The sequence below is a fragment of the Megascapheus bottae genome, chromosome 25, assembly GCF_031878675.1.
Source record: "Megascapheus bottae isolate mThoBot1 chromosome 25, mThoBot2.hap1, whole genome shotgun sequence".
NCBI classification, from domain to species: Eukaryota; Metazoa; Chordata; class Mammalia; order Rodentia; family Geomyidae; genus Megascapheus; species Megascapheus bottae.
In genome coordinates this window covers 2052641-2074101 of record NC_143533.1, presented here as the reverse complement: position 1 = coordinate 2074101, position 21461 = coordinate 2052641, and the positions used below count along the sequence as shown (strand labels likewise).

General features: G+C 44.4%; 1 protein-coding gene across 1 annotated transcript in view; it reads right to left on the bottom strand.

Annotated features, from left to right (window-relative positions):
• Prkcb (protein kinase C beta) overlaps window positions 1-21461 on the bottom strand; it is a 141909-nt gene that overhangs the window by 20406 nt on the left and 100042 nt on the right. The window contains exons 10-14 of the mRNA XM_090318672.1: window positions 17773-17864; window positions 15778-15840; window positions 8726-8864; window positions 4994-5074; window positions 4314-4421 (exon numbers count right to left, since the gene is read on the bottom strand). Coding sequence (XP_090174798.1) covers window positions 4314-4421; window positions 4994-5074; window positions 8726-8864; window positions 15778-15840; window positions 17773-17864 — 483 coding nt within the window. The remainder of the gene's footprint in view (window positions 1-4313; window positions 4422-4993; window positions 5075-8725; window positions 8865-15777; window positions 15841-17772; window positions 17865-21461) is intronic.

The window sequence follows — 21461 nt, the reverse complement described above, 5'->3', positions numbered from 1 at the left end:
AATGAAAACAGTTGTGTTTATTTTTCTCCTCCCACTAAGGGGGAGGGGAGGAACAACGAAACCTGACATTTGACCAAGACAAAAGATTCATTCCTCTGGATACTATTTGCATTTCTCACCACAGCACTTGATGAAATGACAACACAGAAAGGGGGAAACAAAATATATTAGTCCAATGGACCCAGTTTCAAGTAATTACTTTCAGAAAGCTCATTAAAGAGTCAAAACCTAGCCCAACTCATTGCCCTGCATCACACAGTCTATTCAACTCCTCTGAGCTATCTTCCGTGTTCTGCTTAAATTACTTAATTATGAAAACACTCCATCTTTGGGTCTCTGAGCCAGTGCTAAATAACAAGGTAAAGAGATGCTCCAGACAGATTTCTTATAAATCATTAGAAGGCAGCATGAAAATATCACAAGGTTCCCATAACCGTATAGAGGGAAAGCTGTAGGAATTGATTATTAAAGTGGGGAAAAAGGGAAAAAACCCAGGTGTCAGCTGGTGGCTGTAAGCCTGGCTACTCAGGAGTCTGCAATGTGAATATCAAAGCCATCTCAGGCAGGGAAGTCCATGAAAGTCTTACCTCCAGCTGACCAGCCAAAAGCCAGAATTGAAGATGTGGCTTAAGTGGTAGAGCACCAGGACTAAACTAAAAAATCCCTAAGGGAAAGTTCCCATGGCGCCCAGATACGATTATATGTGATTCTTTACAACAATACTCTGAGACTTCAGCAGCTATTTCCCCCTCATCTTCTAGATAAAGACATTGGGTCCAAAGAGGTCAGTCCTTTGCCTAAGATCACCCAGCCAAGGAGCAGAGCAGAGCCATGAATGAATAGCAGACTAGAATTCCCCTAGCTTTTTGCAGTTCAATCTCTGCTTCTTTTCATTCCTGTATGCTTTTTATTTTGGGGGTAAGTCTAGTGTTTGAATTCAGGCACTTGCACTTGCTCGGCAGGCGCTTTACCACTGGAGACACAATGCTTGGACCCTTTTTTTTTTTCTTTTCATTATTTTTTCTAATAGTTTTTGTTGTTGTTGTTGTTTTAATGCTGGAGTCAGCGTGGATCACGATCCTCTTATTTACACTTCCCAAAGAGCTGAGATTACAGGTACCACACCTGGCCTGCTAATTCCCCCCCCCCTTTTTTTTTTTACATGGGGAGGGGGGTGGTAATGGTAGAAAAGAAGATCTTTAATGCAAAGGAAATATAAAGAATCCCATTTCAGTTGGGAAGGGAAGGTGACTTTTCAAAAGCCCAGCTTAATTTCTATGTGAGCAGGGTGGGGGTGGGAGAGAGGGGAGGGAATGCCAAGTAATAAGATGCCACTATGGAAACACACAACACTAATTTGGTCTTTCTGCCTGGTTCCTTGTTCTGGCTCTGTGGTGCCTGAAGCCATGTAGACAGCTGGATGTCATCAATGTGCCGAATTCTCATCTCCTCAAAGACGCAGCACCCGGGGGGCCTGCTGGCTGCTTGGGGAGGAAAGGAGGCTGCATCTGATTGAGCATCACCCCCTTGTTCAGCTGGAAGACATGATCTACCATAGACGCAGCCCATGTCATTCAGAAAGACTCTCCAATGCAACAGTGAGAGTCACCCCAGCAAATTCTGAGTGGTACAGGTCCTTAGTTCAGAGCAAACTGCTCTACCAGAGAGACTGCTAATTGGAGCTGAAGCCGAATGCAACTGACCTGGAAATTTCTCTCCTCCATGACCCACTTAGAACCTCCAGAGGTCCAGGCTGGACTGGTGGGGAAGGGGAAAAGAAGTCTGAGTATACACTGAGCCCCCTACTGTGTGCCTACTTTGAGCATACATTGAGCTCCTACTATGTGCCAACAGAATAGAAGCAGCTTCTTTCAAGGTTAGGCCATTTTTCAGTCTTGTCAACTCAGTTCCATGAGTATTCTTATTCCATGTGCAGAGACAAAGAAACCCAAATCCCTTGAAAGTGGAGCTTGTGGCTTGTATGGTAGAGCGCCAACCTTGAGTGGAAGAAGTGAAGGGACAATGCCCTGGTCTTGAGTTCAAGCAACTAAAGAAACAAAAAGAGCACCAATCAGAGGAAGGGTTGAGCTTTGCTCTCCCATGGATGCCCTGCTTTGAAAACTCAAATGCCCACCGGAGCCTGGGGCCAAACCTGAAATATGGTAGGGCCCTTATCAGTGAGACTGAGAATGGCACTGGGGCTTAAGTTCTGGTCTAAATGACTTATAGTTATTAACTCACAGAATCATCAGACTGCCCCTATGGGTTGTGCTATAGTTGGCTGGCATGTGCCAAGCAGCTCAAACAACTTCCTTGTAATGGTGCCTAGATACGGATTTTGAACCCACAGAGAATCTAGTCAGAGAGGGCTTTAAAAAATTGTTTTTAATTTTTTTTGAAATCGGAAAGAGTCATGTAAAATGGGGATAATGATGTCAAATCCTGCTTCCTGAGGCTCTGGAAGGATGACAGGCCCAAATTGCAACCCCAGAGTTTTCTGGGAAAGCTGATTACCTATGGGAAGTCTGATCTTGAAATGCTGCACATCAGTAAAAGAATTAAGAGCTTGGGGCATAACTTCCATCCTGTCTAACTGACAATCCACATTGTCTGCAAGAAGTGCCCTATCCATACACACTCTACACCCTCCTTTTTCCATGGGCTTTGCTGGGGCCCCCAAAGAACCCCCCAGTTTTCATTCTGTTCTGTTTTTCTCTATGTCACATCCGCCAAGAAAATATTGCAGCATGAACAGAAGAGGGGGAGAATGCAGTCAAGAACCAAATGCATATCCTACAGTGAGGGAGGGGGTGGGGAGGGGAGGGGGAGAGAACGATGAAGGGGTGACACTGATCAAGATGCATTCATAAACCACTTTGTTAAATGGCCACTCCTTTGTGCCACTAGTTAGAGACAGCATGGAACTATTGTCAACCAATGACCAAAAGATGCTAAGAATGTCCAGAACAATGCACATGTGGTATAATCTTCATCTGTTGTGGATGGAACCCCAAGCTTCGATGAGGGGGACTTTCAAAGCTATGACAAGATGCTTTCAGGCTCGCACAGCTGTGCCCACTTAAGCCAAAACTCCCTCTGAATGCCTGATTGTTTCAGCGTCTTTCACCAGCACCAGCTTACATGGTTAATCTGACTGGGGTGGCGCGGATCAAGGCTGGAGCCAGGTGGGGCACTCTCAAAGATCGAGCCCCATAGTCTCTGTTTCTTCAGACACGCAGGAGAAGTCCTAGTGGGAGGCACAGCTGGGCTGTAACCTTGGGGGTCCCTGCGTCTCTGGTAGGTGAGCAAGCCTTGGGAACAGCATCAACCATGGAAAGAGTTCTCTCTGGGCCTCCTAATGTTGCCACTTCCGTTTCCATCAGAGCTGAAAATGACTTTCTTTGGACAGTCTATTGAAAGGCAGTGGTTCTGCCAGCCACGAAGTGGCTGGGAGGAGGGATGGGGAGAAGTTTTCGAAATCCAAGTGCCCAGACTTAATCTCTGGGGTTGAGGCTGAGATCTGTGTGCTCAGAGAAATCACTTCAGAGTACATGTCAGCTACAAGAGGAGGCCTGAAGCCTAACACTAGTTCACCAGAAATACATGTGGTCCAAGATGTGACACTTAGACACAACCCTCACCTGTAAACATGTGCCCTTTTGTTGTTGTTTTGTTTGCAGGTCCTGGAGCTTGCATTTAGGGTCTAGGTACTGTCCTCTTTATGCGCAAGGCTAGCGCTCTACCACTTGAGCCATAGCACCACTTCCAGCTTTTTTCTGTGTATGTGCTACTGAGGAATCGGACCCAGGGCTTCATGCATGCTAGGTAAGCACTCTACCACTAAGCCACATTCCCAGCTGGCCCTGATTTCTTTATAGGCATAATTTGCATGTTTACTCTATGGGTGTCCAACTGCCTCTCCTCTAAGCCACTGTGGGGTGTGTGTGTGCTGGGAGTGTGGGAGAGATTGGAGTTCCTCTCCCACATCCTTGTAACATTAATTGCACCTGCTCTTTTCTTAGAACAGAAGATAATACATTCGTAGCATTAACTAAACACACAGGTAGCTGAGAAGAAGCCAGGCAGACTTGAGCTCCATCCCTCCCCATGAGACTTGGCTCTCCAGCCCAGCCCATAAGCAGAGTGCCTTTGTGAGAACGGGAATCCAGGTCTCCTTGGAGGAGGAGGCAGACGAGTAGAGATGGAGTTCAGTCTCACTCTCCCCCCACCCCCTCTGCCACATCATGGCTACAGTACATCCTACACTTCTGTGAACGGCAGTTATGTCCCTAGGTTTTAAGGGACTCACTCACCCCTTTACAGATGGCCACAGCTTCCTTCGACATGGACTTGGGGTAAGCCACATTGTGCTCCATGATAGACTGGAACAGCTCATCTTCATCCTCCCCTTCAAAAGGTGCCTGTGGGGGGGGCAGAAGGGAGGGTGGGAGAAAGAAGAGTCTCAGCTGATGCTACCCTCCCCACACCCAGCTACTCCTAACCAAAGAGCCTCCCTGAGGCTCAGCTGAGGCCACACTCCAGAGTGTCCCAAAACAATGGATTCTGCCAAGTGCTGGTGGCTCATGCCTCTAATCCCAGCTACTCAGAAGGCTGAGAGCTGAGGATCAAAGCCTGAAGGCCATCCAGGCAAGAAAGTCTGGAAGACCCTTGTCTCCGATTAACCACCAAAGCCCCTGGAAATGGAGCTGTGATTCAAGTAGTAGAACACCCACCGTGAGAGAAAAAAAATGAACGGACAGTGTACGGTGTTGAGTTCAAGCCTCAGGATTGAGTATTGGTGCACACACACACACACACACACACACACACACACACACACACGCACACATGCACGCATGCGCATATATGCAATGGACTCGAATAACCCCAAAGCGCAGAAGATCACAAAAACTCAAGATTCTTGAGTTGTTTGGTGCCAAGTTCTCACTTGCTTCTCAAGAAACCATGGCTTTCCTTTTAAGTAACCACTTACCTGTCCAGCCAGCATCTCATACAGCAGAACTCCAAAGGCCCACCAATCCACTGACTTTCCATAGGGCTGGTAAGCAATGATCTGCAAAACAGAGCATCAGGAGTTGACAGACTTACAGATCTGTGGGGAGGAGGGACTGAATACACGGCTCTCACAGTGGGAAGGGACGGATGTGAGGCAGAGGTGGAAAGGAGAAACATCTCCCACATGCTCTCTGTCTACTGTGAAAGATTACAGGGTCAGGCACAGCTCTATATGCAAGAAGCCAGAATCACCAAAAGCAGACAGTAAGAATGCTACACACCTGAGCTCTTTCCTCACCTGAGTTCTTCAGGCAACCATCTGGGTATGGCACATTGCCTTTGTAAGTTCTGAGCATTGCTGGATTGTTTTGTAAATGTTGCAACAATGTGTGTGGCATTTTATTTTATTTTAAAAAGAAAGGCTATTTTTGGCTTTCACTGTACAAGGTAGAACATTTGTCCAGTAATGTGAATATGCTTAACCCTACTGGACTAAGTACTTAGAAATGGTTCAGATGATAAATTTTATGACATGGTGTTATTTTAATCACCATTAAAAATAAAAGAGGTATTTTTTTAAAGCACAGTAATAAAATTTTGTGACTATTTAGGAATTAGAGAGAAAGTGAATGAACAAACTGAAAATCACCTGTAAACCTTTGTCAAGAGAAAAAATTGTTGTATCTCCTTCCATATTATTTTCTATGAGCATGTATTAATTTTTTTTTTGTCCGTTGTGAGGCTTGGACTCTGAGCATGGGTGCTGTCCCTGAGCTCTTCAGCCCAAGGCTTTCAGTGCCCGGGGTGGCTCTGAACCATGATCCTCAGATCTCAGCCTACTGAGTAGCTAGGATTACGGGCATGAGCCACTGCGCCCAGCTATATTTTAAATTTTATATACATATGTTTTGTATAAGCAAAGCAGTGAATGGATCTTTAGTTAGGTATGCTTCATTTATTTTGTTTAGGCAGTACTGAACACAGGGCCCCCTTTCTGTTAGGCAGGCACTCAAACCACCTGGGTCATACTCTTAGCTCTTTTTGTCTTAATTTATTTTTTTTCCCCACATAGGGTCTCATGTTTTTGCTCAGGCTGTCCTCAAAAACTATGATCCTCTTATCGCACCTCTGTGTAGTTGAGATTATAGGTATATAAGCACCAACATACTTGGCCCTCATGTGGGCTATTTACTCAAGTTTCTCTACTATTTGTTCAGTGAATTAAATATTTTGTTAACTGTCTATTTACCTCATTTCCGTAGGAAAAAGAATCAGTGGCTCAAAGAGTATATGAAGCACTGGATACTGATTCCTCAGTATCGTATAAACAGAACACTCTAGAACTGGCCCTGTGACTCAAGTGGTAGAGTGCTAGCCTTGAGCAAAAAGAAGCTCAGGGACAGTGCCCAGGTCCTGAGTTCAAGCTCCAGAACTGGCCAAAACAAACAACAAACAAACAAAATCTCAAGTCTCAATTTCTTCTTCGATGAAGTGGATTTCTGGGACAACACTGTCAAGGGATTTTGTGAGGTCAAATGGGACATGTGGAGCCTCTCACAATGGAACCCTCACAATATTGCCTTTTTCTAGAATCTTCTCTAGGACATTTGCTGCTCAGTAAAGAATTCGGGAGCAAACTTGGCTGGAAAGGAAACACTTCTTTCTCAAATTTCATCTCCCAGCTCAGCTTCTATCTAACAATATTAGAAATGCAGGAGTGTTGGTGATGGACACACAAATTTGGTTACGAGGAATAAATTCGAGATGCTTGCAGTAGAAGATAGTGATTGCAGTTAACAACAAGTTGTGCAGTAAAATTGATTGCTACAAATGTAGCTTTTACGTGTTCTCACCTACAAAAGTCAATGAAGAGGTATATATGTGAATTCACTTGTTTTAGTCCTTCCACCAGTATCCACATGTCAAAACTGGTGGCACACAATCAACAAATCATATATCATCGTTGTTTGTCGTTTGCTGATAAGCAAACAAGAACAGAAAGGTACCAGTAGCGAATCCTAGCTCTTCAGGAGGCTGAAATCTAAAGATCATGGTTGAAAGCCAACCCAGGGCAGGAAATTCTGTGAGACTGTTATCTCTAACTAATTACTCCTCCTCAAAAAAGCCAGACGAAAAGCTGTGGCCCAAGTGGTAGAGAACTAGCAACTAGCCTTGAGTTCAAAAAGCTCAGAGACAGCGCCCTGGCCCTGACTTCAAGCTCCAGGACCAGTACAAAGATAAACAAACAAGTAAGTTTGTAAATAAACAGCCAGGTACAAGTGGCTCACATTTGTAATCCTAGCTATTCACAAGATCTGTGGATCATGATCTGACTTTAATCCCATGTATGAAAGTAACCACCACCAAAAACAAAACAAAAAGCCAGAAGTAGAGCTGTAGCTCAAGTGACAGAGTGCGCGCCTTGAGCAAAAAGAAGCTCAGGGATAGCACCCTTGAACGGGCACAAAATAAACATATAATAATACAAATAATAAATGCGCTCCAAAGAGAAATGTCTACAAGATACAAAAACTTGCAGCCGGAACATTTCTCAGTGAAAGCATCTTTGCACATTTAAGGTAGTTCATGTCTTACTGGATTCTCATGAGAACCCTACAACCTCATCCTTTAACGAAAGATAAATATGAGCCAGCAGAGGTGACAGAAGTTGCCAGCAAAACTTGACCTGGAGCAGATTTGGGATTCATTCTAATCTAGGGTTTAAGTGGGGATAGGAGTGTGTTTCTCCTGTGCTCCCTAGAGATTGCAGTTCAGTGGATCTAGGGTAACACTTGACATTTTCAAAGCTCCCTCTCTGATGCTTATGTTTGGATCATCAGATTCATGACACACTCTGGTATCCCAATTAGTTAACCCAATGATCACTGACTAAAAAGTGTCACACAGGGACATCTCTGCAGGCTCTCATCAGGAGTTGCTTTATTAAAAGAAAAAGACTCATTCCTGTAATCTTAGCTCCTCAGTAGGCTGTGATCCAAGGATCAAGATTCAAAGCCAGCCTGGGCAGGCAATTCTGTGAGAGTCTGATCTCCAACGAACCAGCAAAAATACTGAAAGTGCAACTGTGGCTCAAGTGTAGAAGCCACAGTGTTGAGTGAAAAAGCTCTGGACAGTGGCCAGGCCCTGAGTTCAAGCCCCAGTGTTAAGAAAAAAAAACAAATCTAGTTTTTCATCTTCATCTCCACCACAAAAAGAGAAATTCAGAGTTTGTCAGGATTCATCACAAGTGCTACATACACAGAACCCTGTTCCTGTGTCACATGTCAGCCCTGGGAAATCGGTTCCCTCTCTGTCTCTCTCCCAACAAACACTTCAGTGTCATAATTAGGAGGTATCAGATGGCTGGAAGCCATCACAGCTTGACAAAGAATGTTTCTGATCTGTGTTGGATGGTTCTTTTTTACTGATGTGCTGGGTGGTTCTTTTGAGTTTTATTTTAAAATGTCTCCCAGTCCCCCTCCCCCCTTTCTCCCCGCCCCCGATGTATTTTGAGCTTGAGCGTCTGGATGAGCGCTAAGTTAATTTGCATGTGTGATCTCAAAAGAACAACGTGGAGTAGAAAATGAGAACCATGATGCCCAGATTGCTGGGTGCCACTGCAACTTTCCCTCCCTCTAGCCGGCATACAGTGCCAGCCGGACGCAGGGCACCGAGGGCCCAGGTGTGTGAGTGCCCTGTCGATACTCACCTCTGGGGCAATGTAGTCTGGGGTGCCACAGAAGGTCTTGGTGGTCACTCCCTCCCAGATGTTCTCTTTACACATGCCGAAGTCGGCGATCTTGATGTGTCCTTCGGAATCCAGCATGACGTTGTCAAGTTTTAGGTCACTGGAGTGGACAGGAGCATTCAGGGGTTTTTGTTAAATGCTATTTATTTCAAGCCAACCAGCTGCCATTCATGACACCATCCACCTGTGTGAGGTGTTGCAGGGATGTGAAGGTCACAGTAAACAACCCTTACCTTTGGCATGGGGAAATCTGACGAGGAGATTTAAAACCGTGGGGAAAAGACAGCTCTCCAAGCGTGTGTCCTTTATTTGTTTAAGACAGATAGAAAGATCCAGAGATAGATAGATAGATAGATAGATAGATAGATAGATAGATAGATAGATGGATATGTGGATAGACAGACATACAGACAGATTGACGGATGGATGAATGGATGGATGGATGGATGGATGGATAGATGGATGGATGGATGGATGAACTGATGGCTAGATGGATGGACAGACAGTCTTCTGCTTTGGCTTGGCTAGACTCTGGCAGGGATTTCTCTACCTCCACTTCCTAAGCAGGTGGGATTATAGGCATGAGCCACCATGCCCAGTCCATGCTTTTTCATTTTCTACAGAGCCAGCTGTGCCATATCTCACAGAGGAGGGACGTGGAGAAGAACAAGTACCACAGGAAGTAACACAAAGGCCCAGCATTCACAGAGGCTTCCTGGATCCAAGATAATCTCAAGAGTTGACCTCTGTCACCTCTGCAAGATGGTCTTGTAGGATTATATAGCTTCTAGTTGTCATATAATTATTATTGTGCAATAACCCTGAAGACCATGGACAGAAACACATTTAAACCCCCAGAGAGCTCCAAGCTCTCTTAAGTCTGTTGACATAGGAAAGAACCCGGGAATTCCCACTGGTTCTTTCAGTCCAGAGAGATTGTTGCACACCTATGATGTGATTGGGCAATTCCATCTACTATGTAACATGCAATTCCTTTATCTAGGTATATTGACTATGAACAAGATAAAATAAGGATATTGGTCTGCAGGTATTAAATTCTACTGTAGGGACAGAAGATAACAGGTATTTAAATCTGTAAGCAGGGATATTGAAAGTCCTGACAGGTGATGTAACAAAAATGAAGGTAATAGGGGCCAGGAGTTTGGCCTACTGGTAGAGTGCTTGCCTAGCATGCACAAAGACCCAGGTTCGATTCCTCAGTACCACATATATGTAAAAAAGCTGGAAATGGTGCTGTGGCTCCAGTGGTAGAGTGCTAGCCTTGAAAAAGCCCAACGACAGTGCTCAGGCCCTGAGTTCAAGGTCCAGGACTGGAAAAAAATAAAGGTAATAATGGAGAGGAGGCTTCTAAGCAGGGGACCAGGAAAGACCCTTCTGTGGTGACATTTGAGTTTAACCTAATGCATATGCAATATGCTCTCATTCACTTAACTTCACCTATCTAGTGGAATTTTGCTTGTTTTTTTGTCTGTTTGTTGTTTTGTTTGTTGTTTTTTGTTTTAGGGGATTGGACTTAGGACCTGGGTGCTGTCCCTGAGTTTCTTTTGCTCTATTACTTGAACCATAATTCCCCTTCCAGTTTTCTTGCTGGTTCATTGGAGACAAGCATCTCATAGAACTTCCTGCCCATGTTGCCTTTGAACCACGAGCCTCAGATCACAGACTTCTGAATAGCTGGGTTACAGATATGAGCCACTGGTGCCTGGATCCAATGTGTATTTTGTCACCAGAAAACAGGGCTGACCTTGGGTCAGATGTATCCCAATCCTAACTCAAGATGGAGACATTTCCTAGAGATAAAAATGCCCACTGCTTAATGTACAGCCCCCCTCTAAACCATCACAATTGGGCTTTGGCTGTGTGGTTTTCTGCCTAATCTTGCCTCTTATATGACACTATACTATTATTTCTTTTTAAACAACCCTTCAGAGTTTAACAACATGAATATCAGGAAACAGAAATGTACTGTCAGGAGAGAGGGAGACAGAGTGGAAAAAGGGTAGATAAATGGAGAGGGAAAAGGTAGGTGGGTACAATTGTAACAGTCGATGTGCATATGTGAAAATGGATCCAAAGTGGACAGTGATGACTTTAACTTTTCTCCCCAGGAGTGGTCTTATGGACTGTCCTAGCCAATGGGAAGACTTCACCTTGCTGGGCATAAGGAAGGCTCACGGGCAAATCTAGAACCATGAGAACCCAGCCATTTGCACAGAGACAAGAAAGCTGGCAAAGGTAATACAAGCCCTGAAGAGAAAGTGATCAAGAAACCTCCACATCATTTGAGTCCTGGTCTCCACCCAGGACTGAAGTCAGATCTTTCCCTGGCAGCCAATATTTATTGGCTAGTTTTAACATAAGGTTGTTTGGAGTTGCTGGTCTCAGTTCCAACTTAAAGGACACAACCTGGAAATAGATTCTAATTTGCCCATGGGAGCTTCACCTGCTCTGATTGGCACAGGGACATTCCCATCCTGGATATGACTGGTGCTGTCCATGGTACTTACTTCAAAGCCAGTCTTCATGCTTATGTGTAAGCTTGGAACTTAGAAATGCTTACATGGCAATTTGCTTCTGTCAGGCCACTAGATCTCTTATCAACCTGATTTCAATCAGCTTGACATCCCCTCTCAGCTTGACCACACGCTCTGAGACAGGCAGGTGGGCCAGCCAGAGAAATGATTTCTTTTTTTAAAAAAGCTTTGTCTAATACAGAAAAGGAGTTCAGGTGTCAGGAGTGAGTAGGTCTTCGTGCTAGAGGGCCCCTCTTTCTATTCACTGCCACATAGCATTTCTCAGGTATTATACACTCTTCTTTTATTCCATGTATTAAGTCCTGGTTCCTTCTTCAAAGGGGAGCTGGAGCAATTGTTTTCATGTGCAGGAATCCATTGAGGGTGAATCAGTACCAACTTACAGAGACCATGATGAATAAGTCAGACATAACATTTGACCAGCAAGGTCATTCTCTCCTCCTCCAGTGTATCCAAACATGATCCTCAGAAAGGGAAGCTCTAGCTTAATTCCTCATCTTCTTTCCTTAACAACAGTTAAGTGAAGCAATAAATGGAGGTGGGGGTGACCTGTAAAACTTTCAAAGAACTAACCACCTAGAAGATAACCCATTTATCTTTTATTATATAATTTTCTATAGTTTTCAAATTCAAGAATTGTAGGGGTGTGTGTGTGTGTGTGTGTGTGTGTGTGTGTGTGTGTGTGTGTGTGTGTGTATACTGGTCCTGGGGCTTATACTTGGGATATGTGCACTGCCCTTGCAGTTTTTTGCTCAAGGCTGGTACCACCTGAGTCACATCTCCACTTCTAGCACCGAAAAGAGTCTCATGGGCTTTCCTGCCTAGACTAGTTTTGAGCTATGATCCTTACAACTCAGGCTACTGAGTAGCTGAGGTGACAGGTGCGAGCCAGAGCCCAGCTCACTGTAGTTTTTTGTTTTGATAATCAGCAGCAAAACCATTTTATTAACCTTAATCTGAAAAGGAACCTAAAAAAGGTTATTGGGATGCTCATGAAGTTTCTGAGATACCTGCAGAGCTAGGCTGAGGGCTCCACAGACCAGGGTAATACACAACTAGTTTACCAAAGATGTCATCAGTGCTTCCATTATACACAAACCATTATACACCGATGTCTCTTGCTCGGGAAAGCCCTAATTCTGGACATGGTGTTGCCGCCTAGAGCCGCTCTGTTTTCATATATTAACAGGAGGCATTACTACGCTGATTGACTTAAAATGCTGGTCAAATATTGACTAAAAACCATATTGACTTGTTGGGTACCAGTAGCTCACACATATAATTACTCAGGAGTTTGAGATCCTTGGATTGTGGTTCGAAGCCAGCCTGAGAAAATTCCCCATGACATTCTTTTTTTTATTGTAATTAGTAAAAGGGTTACATGATATTTGCCAGATAGAAGGTGATGAGACTTTTTTTTTTTTTTGCCAGTCCTGGGCTTCAGCTCAGGGCATGTGCATTGTCCTTGGGCTTTCTCAAAGTCAGAGCTCTACCACTTGAGCCACAGCACCACTTCTGGCTTTTTTCTATGTATGTGGGACTGAGGAATCGAACCTGGGTCTTCGTGCATGCTAGGCAAGCACTCTACCAGTAGGCCAAACTCCCAGTCTCCCCATGACATTCTTATCTCCAATTAACAGCTCAAAACCAGAAGTAGCTTTATGGCTCAAGTGATAGAGTGCTACCCTTGAGCGCAAAGAGGCTCAGGGACAGTGCCTCAGGTCCTGAGTTCAAGCCCCACAACCACCACCACCACCAACAACAACAACAAACCGCCCCCATATTAACAACAGAGGACCCAACGGCTCATGCCTGGAATTCTAGTTACTCAAGAGGCTGAGATCTGTGAATTGAGATTCAAAGCTAGCCCTGGCAGGAAAGTCCATAGGACTCTTATTTCTAATTAGCCAGAATGTCAGCCTTGAGTAAACAAACAAACAAACAAACAAACAAACAAACAAAAAACCCCCAACAACTCAGGGACCGGCCATACACAAAATCTTGAGTCAAGCCTCAGGATTGGCACTAATGATTAATAATAAGCATAATCATCATCATGATCATCATCATAAAGGATGAAAGAGGCAATCTGTAGATAGTCTGAAAAAGAGCAAACTGGAGTAGGTGTGATCTTAGCACCTAAAGTGTGCATTATTGGATTTTAAAATCTGGCTGGCCAATGGCTTAACTCCCAGGTTCCCAGCTCTCTATTCCGGTTCTCAGCTAGATGGGAAAGTAAGCCCTAGAAGCCCCAACCCAGTTGATAAACACTGTTAATTATTTCTTCTATGGATTCCTGTTAAGGGCTGGGATTCCTTCTAACACACTCATAACTCCACTTGCATCTTCTGAGTTGGTTCTATGCTTTTGAATCTTTTGGAGCACAACATGCACGGAGCTAAGGACTTTATGTCAGCCTTGAGGTGACAACTGTGGAGAGTTCAAGATTGTCCATGACCTCTGCAGCCCTGACTGCGTGAAGTGGCCACTAACGTCCGTTGACCTGAATCTAGGGTCATGTTCTATGGAAGATAACAGATGCCAGTGGAGACCAGAATTATTCTCACTCTGATTGTCAAGAGGGCCCCTGGGGATGTACCAGTCATACACATGCCAACTCGTGTTCACGGCGTGATGCACGTTCACCAAGGACAAGCACGGGCAGGATGATCACATTATTTAACACTGAAATTCTCCTCCTTTCTGTTTTTTGTTGTTGTTGGCTGTGGGGCTTGAACTCAGGGCCTAGGCACTGTCCCAGAGCTTTTTCTGCTCAAGACGAGTGTTCTACCAATGTAGAACCACAGCACCACATGCAGTTTTCGGGTGGTTCACTGGAGATCAGAGTCTTATGAACTTTCCTGTCCAGGCTGGCTTTGAAGTGTGATCCACAGATCTCAGCCTCCTGAGTAGCTAAGATTACAGGTGTGAGCTACCAATGCCCAGCTTCCCTTCTGCTTTTGTATCTCTACAGAAATAGTCATGATCAGGGTGAAACATCTATCTCCTCTTTTTAACCTTTGTCCTTCCATGGTTGGGAGAAATCAGGACACGTTTCTCTCTCTCTAGGAGTGGTGGGGGAAAGAAAACCCACCCAGGACTCCATAAATATCACAGCAAGGGCTACACTGTCCGTTACCCCATTGGGCATCCACAAACTCGCCTCCACTATTTGCCTTGAAACCCTGGAGCTCGTTTCATGCCTTTTGGTCCCACATCCTCCGAGGCAGTGAGAGGCCAGAGGCTTCCTACTGACCCCTAACTCTGCAGATCCTAATTCCCTTGCTCCTTACAAAGGGTTGGGTGGCCCTTACCAGTGGCAAATTCAGTCTAATTTTTCTTCACAGAGCTCCTTAATAATTTTTAATGATTTATATATCTCTCTTCCACCACTAGAGTTGAAAGTTCATGAGAGCAAGACTTTTCATCAGTTTTCTTCCTTGCTGGATTCCCTCTGCCCAAAACAATGTTCAGTATATCGCAGTCTCTCTGTGTGTGTGTGTGTGTGTGTGTGTGTGTGTGTGTGTGTGTGTGTGTGTAAATATTAAGACTTGAATTTGGGGCTTTGAGCTCTTACTTGGCTTTTTCCACTCAAGGCTGGCCCTCTCCTACCATTACCACCCTCTTCTCGCTAGTTAATTGGAGATGGGGGTCTCATGGACTTCTTTCTTTGGCCTGGGTTGGCTTCAGACTTGATTCTCAGGTAATAGTTGTTGAATAAATATTTGTCAAACTAACACATGAAATGGGATTCATGGCTGTACATGAACTTTGAAGTAGACTCTCCCCCACAGCAAGGGCCGAATAGAAGCCTGTCAAGTTGCATAACGGAGACCAGCCCAAGCCCCCATGCTTGAGCCTGTCATGCCAGGAGGCCTGGATACCCTGCACTTGCTAATGAGTCGCAGCCTCCAGCTCAACAACGTGCCTTGTCTGAAAGATAAAATGCTATGACTCATCCAGCTATGATCATACACTTGCTCCTCCAAAAACCCAGCAAATGCCAACTTCTGAACTTAATCCTGTCTTTTAGAGCAACCACTCGGAGATCTATTGCAGGAAAAAAATGTTTCATAATAATAGGAACCCTCTTCCAGCCAATATTCTTTATTTATCTACCCCCCCTAAAATGTGGGGGGTCCACATGCAAGAGAAAGAAGTATGAGGACCCTCAAGGGAAGTTTCCTCTCCTCAGGGTTTTGGTGAGCTCTTTGTTGATGCTCCCCATTCGTTATTAGTGGCATGGTTCACAGAGATTTTCCTATCACTCTATGGAGCTGTCTAAACACTGCCAGGGCAGTGGGCAAGGCTGCTTGCATGGAAACACATGTCCATGTGACTACTGAAAGATTCCTCTTCCAGTATGGATTCTAACTTAACAGTTGAGGAAAAAAGCAGAGAAAGGAAGTGCTCAGAGAGATGATGAAGAAAGAAACAGAAAAAGGTCTGCTGACTTACCGGTAAATAATCCCTTTGCTCTGTAAGAAGAACAGACCAATGGCAATTTCTGCAGCGTAGAATCTGAAATAATAATCCACAATGACAAAAAATAAGTGATGGAGAAATTTGAGGTCATCAGAGTTTTAACAGCATTGAGCTAGGTGCAAGATATTAATATCACTGCATAGATGATCAGCTATACTGCTCATAAAATGCTGACTATGGGTGGGTGGACAGCAAGAGGGATGCCCTCAGGCTATCCTGGGGGCAGGATGGGCAGGGAAGGATAATTTGTGACCATTGCAAGCTACCACATCTTAGTAAAGACAGTTAATCCTCTGGTGGAGGTCTACCATTTACCTAACATCATTTTACTTGTTTTTTTTTTTTTGCCTGAGAACAGGACTCGAACTCAGTACCCGATGCTTTCTCTGACTGGCTAGTGCTCAACTCACTGAGCCACACAGCAGCTCTCCTAGTGTCACATTAAGCACGGTCAGATTGAATCCCAATGATAGCCCCACAATATAGGTACCACTGGGACCTCCTGTTCTTCAAACGGGGAAATGGAGGTTTAAATGAACACTTCAGAGAAGCTTGGTCAAATACAGAGCCATTGAATGGCACAGCCAGAATGGGAAATCTGTCTGAAGTGTGAGCTCTCAGTAAAGTGCCACCAGGATGGAAGGAGATCTGGAGAGAACCAGAAAGCCCAGTTATACCACTAGGCGTTGTGCAGGAACTCTGGTTCTAACACTATGTGTCACATGACCATGAAGCAAACCCCATGGCCAATCAGAAATAAGTCCCATTAGAATTGTTCCAAGAGATGGGAAGGATCTGACTTGGAAACAGACACAAGACAAAGGCAAACTCTACCAGGGTAAGTGGAAGAGAGGAAGTGGGGGGGATATAAACAGGAGACAGCTAACCTCCAGAATGATGAGGGAGGCAGATCCTAGACAAGCCCTCGGGGATTTCTAGAAGGGGCAATGGATCTTAGCAAGGTTTTCAGGAGGGTGCTAATACTTATTCCCATGGTTGTCTGCATTCCTATTTATCCACAGGATTCCAAGCAAGTAACAGGGTACGATTTTAAGAAGGATACGGAGGGGGAGAAGGAAGAAAAGGAAGAAGAAGAGGAGGAGGAGCCTCGGGCTGGAGATTAATGGGGACAAAAATGGACTAAGTAGGAGAAACACATTTCTACAGGTTGTGGACTCAAGTTTCCCATCCCAGGAACCCACAGAGCAGTTTCTTATATCAACACCGTCCTTCATCTCCTCAGAGCGAAGGCACATGGGGAGAGCATGGTGCAGGAAACAGAACATAAGCAACATAGATGGGTCAGAATTCTCTGTTAGTCTTTAGCTCTGAGCCAGCTTCCCAAACCCGCCGGGGGCCCAGATTCCTTGTTTGTAAAGAGAGGCAGCAATATCTACTTCCCAGTGTTCTCAGGATTCAGTGCAACCATATTTGTTGAGCTTAGAGCCTGGCACAATGATAAGCCCTCAATAAATACTAGTAAATGAACAAATAAAACCCTCCGTAATACCCCCCAAGGAAGTCACAGACCTTTGTCAGGAACCAGGGACAAGAATTAGAGTGAAATAGGGCTGGAAGAGTGATATAACATCTCCTTAGCACAAATAATAGTCAGTTTCTCTTCTCTCTCTCTCTCTCTCTCTCTCTCTCTCTCTCTCTCTCTCTCACACACACACACACACACAAATTAGAGACAAATAAATGGCAGTGGAGCTTCATCTTCATTTTCAGCTAGTATCTAGGAAAAGCAAGGAGCAGCATTTCATATCCACCAAAATACCTTTTTCCCTTTCCCTGGACAAATATTTCTCACAAAGAAGAAGCCTAAGATCTCTTTAAAAATCCTTCTTTGGCTAGAACATTTCAAAGAAAAGAGAGAAAGAGAGTGAAAAAAAAAGAACCACCAAAGAAAATAACAAGCGACCCATGTAGCCCCCCCCCAAAATCATAGCATGAGTTCTCCCTTACACAGCATGGGGCTCCTTGAACCGGCCAACTTGTTGGATGTGGTACATGAGGTCACCCCCGTTCACGTACTCCATCACAAAGTACAGGCGGTCCTGGAGAGAGAGAGAGAGACACAGAGAGAGAGAGAGCAAACAGAACAATCAGCAGCCTATAGAGCCCCTGGGTTCAAAACAGAGAATAGCTGGGATTGAGGATGAAATCTACCAGGATTCTGATTCCTGCCTTAATGTGTCAGGCCCACTGTTACATAAATTGCCACACCACTGGGACCACATGGCAGGAGGATCACAAATCAGTTTATATATGAGTAACTAACAAGTTGACATTCATTTGTACTCAAAAAAAATGTAAATGAGCTCATTAACCTTGTTTAGTACCAGGTTCAGAACCACTGGAAATTTAATGATATTACAGAAGCTGTGGAATCTCTGGGTGGCTCCTCTCATGGTGGTTCACCTCCTGGTATTAGGCCCTTCCCATTGTGAATAGAACCAGCTGAGTATGATGCATAGAGCCAGGGAACCAGGTCCTAAAAGACCTCCCAGCTTCCACCCTGCTCCTTCTAGGGCCACACACTCTGAGGGAATACAGCTCCCCAGCCACTCAAGTGAACCACTCTGGAAATCAATCCTTTACTCAGTCAAGCCTTGAAACGTGACTGCTGGTAACCTGAATCTTTGAGTAGAGATATCAACCCGTCCCCTAAATATGTGACCCCCAGAAACTGAGATAACCATATTTACTGTTCTTTTAATGCACTGACTTTTGAGGTTCTCATCAATAGATAACTTTTAAGAACAAAAGATGCCAGGCACCACTGGCTCATGCCAGAAATCCTAGTTACTCAGAGGCTAGGATGTTAAGGATCACAGTTTGAATCTAGCCTAGGTAGGAAAATCCATGAGACCCTTCCCTCCAGTTAACCACCAAAAATCCATTAAGTGGCGTGGTGTCTCAAATTGTAGAACACTAGCTTTGAGCAGGGGGGAAATTTTTTTTTAAATCTTAGGACAAGGCCCAGGTTATGAGTTCAAGCCCCAGTATTGTCACAAAACAAACCAACCCCAAACCACAAAAGATGGCAAGAATCATCAGAGAGTTTTGGGGTTCTATGCCATGTTCCCCGTGCGAGGTCCTGCCTCACTTCAGGCCCAAAGACATGAGGCCAAGGGGTCAGGAACTGAAATCTCTAAAGACATGCTTCTTCCTCCTCCTCCTCCTCCACCTCCTTCTTCATTTCTGCAAGTCCTGGGGCTTGAACTCCTGATCTAGGCACTATCCCATGAGCTTCTTTTGCTCAAGGCTAGCACTCTACCACAGTGCCACTCCCAGCTTCTCTATTTATGGGGTACTGAGGAATTAAACCCAGGGCTTTATGCATGCTATGGGAAAGCACTCCACCTCGAAGCCACATCCTCAGCTCATACCTTCCTATTCTTTTAAGTTGTTTCCCTCAGGTATTTTGTAACAGTGACAGCAAGCTGATCACATGAGAACACAGCCCAATAGTGCCAGAAAGAGAAATCTGTGCACCATTCAGGGAATGTTTTAGTTTTGAAGTCTTTTGAGGACTATCCTGAACTTCACAACAGGGGCTGTATCCTCCTCCTGTGTAAGCCTGTTCCTGGCATACAGAGACACAAGATCACAAGCTTGTGTGTCTGGGGGGGGGGGGAGGGTGTCTTCAGGAATACAGCCCTGCCTCTTGAGGATAGGAATGTTTCTGGGGAGCTCATTTAGCATCAGGAAAGATAACACCACCACCATAGCCATCATGTGGAGATGAAACGAGACACAAGGCTGCCATGGTCCTTGGAAAGCATCTCCCCTACCTTGTGCCTTTTCTCTTCCCATCAAATGTGGTTTGCTAAGTGACTGAATAACTTTACTTCTCCTTGGAGACCCAAGCTCCCGCAGTATGGGATCCTTCACCCCTTCATATTGTTCTCTCTTGGCTCATGGTAGCAGGGTCTGTAGGAACTATTTGTAGTCTTTAAAGTCCTCCTCATGTTCTCAGCTTAAAAAGAATTTTTTTTTTAAAAAAAACCCACTTCCTCGAACCCACCTGATCTAAATTAGGTCTGCTCGCTATAGTCTTTCATGAGCCTCTGTGGGCTCGTTTCCTTTGCTCACATTATCATTTGTAAGATGATATGTTTAATGGGATGTCAGTTTATTCCATCTATTTATGAACTCGTTAATTAAAATTTTAAAATATTCACAGAGCCCTCCTGGGTACCAGATGATAAGGTGCTAGGGATAACATAATGAACAAAGTCCATTAAAAAAAATCTCCTGTCCTTACCTTTCATTCCAGCAAGATATAAAGATAAAATGGCATAATAAATGGATTCTATAGGGTGTTTAAAGGGAATACGTGCAATGGAAAAAACAAAGAAGTTAAGGGAAATAGGAATGCCAGCTGGATGAGATGAGAGAAAACACATCTAATATCAAAAAAGTATTCAGGATAAACCTTGAGAAAATGTCCAGCAAGGAACTAAAGGCAGCTATGTGAATTCTAAGCAAAAGCCTATGAGGTAGAGGAAACAGTGCAAAGGCCCTGAGGCTAAGGCACAGCTGAGCTGCTTTAGGAACTAGTAAGTCTGGAAAGAGAGAAGAAAGGAGACTGGGTAGGAGATGAGAAACCAGAAGTGGAGCAGCGTCTCAAGTGATAAGAGTCTTGAGTGGAGAAAAAGAAAATCTAAGCCAGAGTCTGAGGTCCTGAGAGCTAGCACATTAATTTGGTTAATTAATTAAAAATTCCCCATACAATGCATTGCACTTTATCTTTTATACCTGAGACAAACAGCCCAGAGTGCACTTGCCAAGTTATATCAAATGTCTAATAATGATAATAACTACACCAATGAAATAAAGCTGCCCATCTTTGGGGCACTTGACATGGAAATATGTCAAGAGTTATGTTTTGTGACCAGTGTTGTTACCATTCTCCCATCTGAAGCCATGCAAAGTCAGGCTCAGAAAGGCTAAGCCAGTGGCCTGAGTTATTTCAACCAGCAAGCAGCCTGGCCAGGATTTAAACCTAGCCAGATTAGTTCTACACTGATAACATCTTATGGTGTATCTGCAGTAAGTGATCTGCCACACAAGCTTCTGAGTTAGATGCTGTGTGTGTGTGTGTGTGTGTGTGTGTGTGTGTGTGTGACTGCATTCTGAAGAACATCTAGTGCACAAGCAAGGAGAAGGAAAGTTGAGATCCATCCATCCATCCATCCACCCATCCATCCATCCTCCTATCCATCCATTCAGGCAGAGCTGGCAGGTTAGAAAGAAAGTCAGGTTCACCTGTTATTTATTGAAATGGCTTTTCTTTCTATTTCACTCTTTCATCATCTCTAATGAGAGGGGAGATGCAAATCACATGATCCCATGAAAACATCTGTGTTCAGAGGACAAGACAGCTGAAATCTACCCGAAGGTTCTGCACAAGTTCATGGCAGAATTCGGATAGTCTGCCAGGACTACTGACACCCAGCCTCTGGTTCTTTTGGTAGTTGTTTGTTTGTTTGTTTGATGAGGTTGTTGTTTTTTTTTTTTACAGAAAGCAAACCCCCCAAATAGCATCTGTCATTGCCGCACATTGAAGAGAACCAAAACACTTACTTTTAAAAAATTATTTTTAAAGCTAGCAGATGGCATTGGCCACCGAGAGAGAAGTGAGGGAG